General features: G+C 56.9%; 1 protein-coding gene across 1 annotated transcript; it reads right to left on the bottom strand.

The window, feature by feature from the left end:
* Positions 1 to 2,675: 2,675 nt before the first annotated feature.
* LOC120651815 (expansin-like A2) lies at positions 2,676 to 4,541 on the bottom strand. Its single transcript, XM_039929447.1, has 5 exons — positions 4,062 to 4,541; positions 3,859 to 3,968; positions 3,574 to 3,755; positions 3,226 to 3,358; positions 2,676 to 3,082 (listed from the first exon to the last, which is right to left on the bottom strand). The coding sequence occupies exons 1-5, from the start codon at positions 4,192 to 4,194 to the stop codon at positions 2,834 to 2,836; spliced, it is 807 nt and encodes a 268-aa protein (XP_039785381.1). The 5' UTR covers positions 4,195 to 4,541; the 3' UTR covers positions 2,676 to 2,833.
* Between the last annotated feature and the right edge of the window lie 402 nt (positions 4,542 to 4,943).

The following is a 4,943-nucleotide window of genomic DNA, read 5'->3' on the forward strand; positions in this document are numbered from 1 at the left end:
AGGCTGGCGGCGGGGCGTGCCAAAAGGTATCGGCCTTCTTCCACCTCGGCATCTCCTCGGCCGTGTTTGGTTCACACTATTCTATTCTATGAAAAAATCTTTTATTCATGAAGTAGTAAATGAAGTTAATTTACAAAAAAATTTCAGAGATGGGTGTAACTTTTCGCGACGAATCTAATGACGGTAAGTAATCGATAATTGGCTACAGTGATGCTACAGTTAGGAGGCATGTAAGTCATAAATAACACTTGTACTCATAAGCTAGCTCATTTAGGTGTTGAAAGAGACTCGGATCATCTAAGTATTTGACAGGGTTCTGTTTGGAACTTTAGCCCAGGGCTAATTTTGAGAGTTAATGTTTAGTCTTAAACTAGTATGCTAAGAATTAGTTCAAGGTATGTTGTTTGGATCCATGGGCTAATACTCACTCTGTCTCCCATTTCCTATGTGTATGTGTGTGTGCATACTTATATTTTTTGCAAGGTCTATACAAAATTAGCGTCATTATCATCTCTTAGATGGGCAAGAATTTTAGGAGGGATAAAATTTTTTTGGGAGGGATAATTCAACCTGTGTCCAACTACACGCTTCAGCGCCTCTTTTAACTTTCTCGCGAGAAGCCATTGCTGTCTACTTATCGTCGATTCGCCACCTGCTTGTCATGCCGGATTGTCAATTTAAATTTTTATGTTTTCATTGTGAATGGAGGCTTCCATTATTTTTTTCGCACCGGGTTACGAAAAAGTCAGGACCGGCCCTGACGACGAATAGCTGAGTAATTCTTATCACCAAAAATGGAAACTGGTGACAGGCACCGCGATGTCTCGGCGGTACCGTTCAGACGACGCATGCCATCGTGCGCTGAGGAGGGAGGACCCGTTCACGTCCGATGAGGAGCGGCGACGCGCGCCCGCCTCCATGCCGAACGCTGATGTGCGGCGGCAGCGAGCGAGGAAGTGTCAGACGCTGCCCACCGGGATCCCTCCCGACGCGACCGCGCGACCTCCTCGCGCGGCACAACAATCATCGGCGCGACCGCCGCCGAAGGTCGCCGTCTCAGCACGTGATGACGGATGACCTCGATCAGGCCGCGTGGCAGCGTGGCGCGAATGTTTTTGAGGCTTTTCAGCCGTACTACGAGGCGGGCGGCGCGCATGGCATCGCCGCAACGCGCGTGAAAAGACCCGATCAAGTTCCGATGAAGGGCGAGGCACCAGGCACCCACCACCCGCGACCTGTTGCCTGACGATGACGTGCCCCGGCAGCCAGAGGGAGAAGAGTCAAAGGCGCCGAAGGCAGAAGAGACGCTGCATCAGCGAAATTCCCATTTCCAAATGCCGGCTACTCTGCTTCGACAAAAAAAGAAAAAACAAGAGGAGCCAATGATGCCACCGGCCCAACCACGGCCGGCCACTCTGCTGGACCTGCCGAACATTTCCGTACGGAGCAGGCGGCGCATGCCATCGTGTGCTCGCGACGAGGAGCGAGGCACACACCACCCGGCACCCGGCACCCGGCACCCGCGCTCTGCCGATGTGTTTGTAGCTGCTCTGCTCCGGTATCAAGCATCAACATTCAGCCCGCCGTGTTTCTCCGAGCACAACGTTCCAGCAGAAAGGAACCCAACAAAAAAAAGTGCGTCCGGAGCTTTGTGCCTCGTGTGCAAAAATATGTCTTGTTTGGTTCGCACCGGGAATTTCTAGTGCACACGAGCTGAGAAAGAATCTCGCATACATAAAATACTAAATGAAGTCTATTTGTAAATTTTTTTTCAGAGCGAGTATTATGATGAGTTATAAAAAGGCTGAATGATGAGGTGGAAGAAAGAAAATAGAAGATAGAGAGAGGAAGTGGGCTGTAAGCTTATGAGAGAGAGAAAATGAACTGCAAGCTTACATCTAGTTTTAACACAAGAATCAAAAAATTTTATGAGATAAAGAAGTGGGCCATGTATTAATGGTGGGGAGCTAAATCACTATACAAGTGGGCTGAGAGTTGAGCTGCAAAGAGTCTTGTGGCCGGCAATAGGCTAAATTATTGGCCTTGCTCTCAGAGATGGGTATAACTTTTCGCAACGAATCTAATGATAGTAATTAATTAATGATTGGCTACAGTAACCATCCTCTAATCACGCGGTCTAAGGTCTCATTAGATTCTTCAAAATTTCTAACACAGAAGTTCTGAGGTTGATTTTATAAACTAATTTTATTTAACACCGTAATTACCGGTCAAAATTTTCTAATCTCTAGTGTAGGGAACCGGCCTGCAAGCCTGCAACGGCTAAGTTCGAGAAATGCCGGCCACTCTCTTCCAGTTCCAGCGCCGACCATGCGTCACTGCAGGCTCGGCCCAACAACTGCATGATGTCACCGGCCCGGGCAGCCGTCGCCCGGTGTGGAAACCCAAATGTTAAGCGCGCGCTGGCCGGGAGCTGTGGAACCTGCCGAACATTTCCTCCCGGCTCAGCTACGTCCGCGTGACCTCACCTCCCCCGTTGGCCGTCGCGGCGACGGCGTGCGCCCGCTCGGAACGAGTGGCCCTGAGCGCCGAGAAGTGGAAGCGCTCGTCGTCGACGACCAAAGCCATCATGCACGCAGCACACCACGCACGCTACACATCGTGCGCTCCAACTTCGCGGCACACAAAAGTGGGGGGCCAGGAAGGCCGAGCCCAAGTTGCAACGGCACGTTTGACTCTCCCATTCGATTCATCATTTCGCACTTTCATCCATCCGTCCATCCGTCCAGAAACGGACGGTCCAGAAAAAAGACACAAAAAAGGCAAACAAGGGCTGTACAGTTTTACAATCCAGGCTGCGCGTGCGCGCGCGACGTCACTGCCACTCGTGCGTGTCGCAGGGGTAGCACCCTTCCTGCGCGACGTCGGCGACCTGCACCCCGGCGTCGTAGACCCGGCCGGCCTCCCACCGCCGCGGCAGCACCTCCGACTCCGCCCACACCCACTTGCCGTCGTACCCGCCGGTCACCACCAGCCGGAGCTGCAGCGGCCCCGCCGGCGCCTGCGCCGTGCTCCACGCCGGCCCGTGCTCCCGCGTCATGAACCGCCAGTTGGACGACCCCACCTGCGTGCCAGCGACAAAAAAAACACACCGGCAACCACGTCAACCAACCGCCGGCGAGCGAATTGGAGCGTCGCTTCGCTGGCCCCAGTTCTCAATCCTTGTTTGGAGCAGCGGCCGGGGAGGATAAATTGTTTGTTGCTTACCGTGGCGACGTCGACGGCGACGATGTCGGTCTGGCCGCCCTGGTAGAGGAACCGGATGGACAGCTCGCTCGGCGGCCGGCTCTTCTCCTCCACGCGGATCGACAGGTTGCGGTTCGCGTACTCGCACGGGATCCTGTCGCCACGAAAATTCAGATCAGATGCTAAATTCTTCTCCCCTGCGTCCAAAAAAGAAAAGAAAAAAAAAACTCGGCTGCTCTCAGCGTCATCGGCACGTGCGAGCGGAGCTGAGGTGGCGCACCGCACACTACCGACGCCGACACGCCGTACTTGCGCACGGCACCGCGGGCGGCGACAAGGGGGTTGGGCGGGCGGGCACGGGGCACCTACCTCTTGTACTCGACGTCCACGACGCGCCGCGCCCTGAGCCGCGCGGCCATGCCGGCGCGCGCCATGGTCGCGTACGCCGCGCCGCTCAGCGCCAGGCCCGTGCGGCTCGAGGTCCGCGCCTGGTCAGTCACCACCACCTTGGCGCCGGCGGCGCTGCAGAGCTCGCTGTCCCGGCACCGCACCTGAAATGGGCGGCGATCGATCCCCTCGCCTGATTATTCCGAATTCGCACCAAGACGCGGCGGAGGAACTGGGGGCTCTGGGGGGAGAAGAGAAGGAGCCTACCTGGAAGCAGGCGCCGCAGCCGACGCCGCCCCGGTAGAGCTCGGGGCCCGCCGCGGCGAGGAAGCCGCCGTTGAAGGACGCGGCCAGGGAGCCGTACCCGCACGAACCGGCTGCGCAATTCAGGAAGGAAAAAAAACCCCATCAATTGCGAGCGACAAACAGATGAATCCTCGACCGAGACGCGGAGCCGGCTGAATGATTACCGTTGAGGGCGAGCGAGGAGGCCTGGTAGGTGGCCTTGGAGCGGCGCACGCAGCGGTCGCAGCCGCGAGCCGGGGCCGGGACCGCGAGGAAGACCATGAGCAAGACGAGGGACAGGGACGCGGCGCTCCTCATGGCGACGGCCACGGACCGAGCTCGAGGTCGGAGACGAGAAGAGGCTCGAATTGGTTTCACTCGGGAGAACAGAACCGAACAGAGCACTAGAACCGAACAGGGGATCGGAATGCCACGAGCGCCGGCTTTATGCTCGGCGCGGGCCGCGGGCGCCGCTCTGGTTTCCGGCCGCGGCGCGGGAGGTTAGCTGAGCTGAGCTGAGCTGGTGCCCGCGAGTGCTTCTCGTAACTGGGAGTAGGGTGGTGGACGCTAGTAGACTGATGATACCTGGTGCTGCCCTCCAGCAGGCCGCAGAATGATTTGGACACGCGACGCGGTTGGGGGCGAAGCGCGGCGCCGCGGGACGGATATAGGAGGTGGTGTGGCCGTGTGGGGGAGAAGAGGGGACATGGGGAAGGGAGGACGAGAGGGCGGCGGCCCCCGACCCCAGGGACACGCGGGGGCGCGTCAGCGACGCGCCGGATGAGAGCCTGGCGGCTGGCGCAGACCGTTCCCGGCAGCCTGGCACGTGGACACCGGTAAGTAACCTGGTGCCGATGACCAGTAGTAATCCGTTGGCAGCAGTGCAGCACGGTGGAAGGACACAGCTAATTGCGCGTTCATTGTCGACGCGATCCTGTTGATTTGCGTGCGACTACTCCACGGTAGTATAATTATTTATTTACTTTCTGGCAATGATTGAACACCCTGACAGCCGCATGTATGTAATTCCGGCGATGGGAGGAAAAGTTGCTGCTGGAATTAAGGGG

Source organism: Panicum virgatum, chromosome 9K (genome assembly GCF_016808335.1).
Source record: "Panicum virgatum strain AP13 chromosome 9K, P.virgatum_v5, whole genome shotgun sequence".
Lineage (NCBI taxonomy): Eukaryota > Viridiplantae > Streptophyta > Magnoliopsida > Poales > Poaceae > Panicum > Panicum virgatum.

Excerpts from the sequence above, each read along its gene's own strand:
- LOC120651815 (XM_039929447.1), bottom strand. The coding sequence starts at position 4,194 with ATGAGGAGCGCCGCGTCCCTGTCCCTCGTCTTGCTCATGGTCTTCCTC. Across the intron at positions 3,756-3,858 it reads GCTGCGGCGCCTGCTTCCAG|GTGCGGTGCCGGGACAGCGA; the intron begins GTAGGCTCCTTC and ends CGCCCATTTCAG. Across the intron at positions 3,359-3,573 it reads GTGGACGTCGAGTACAAGAG|GATCCCGTGCGAGTACGCGA; the intron begins GTAGGTGCCCCG and ends TCGTGGCGACAG.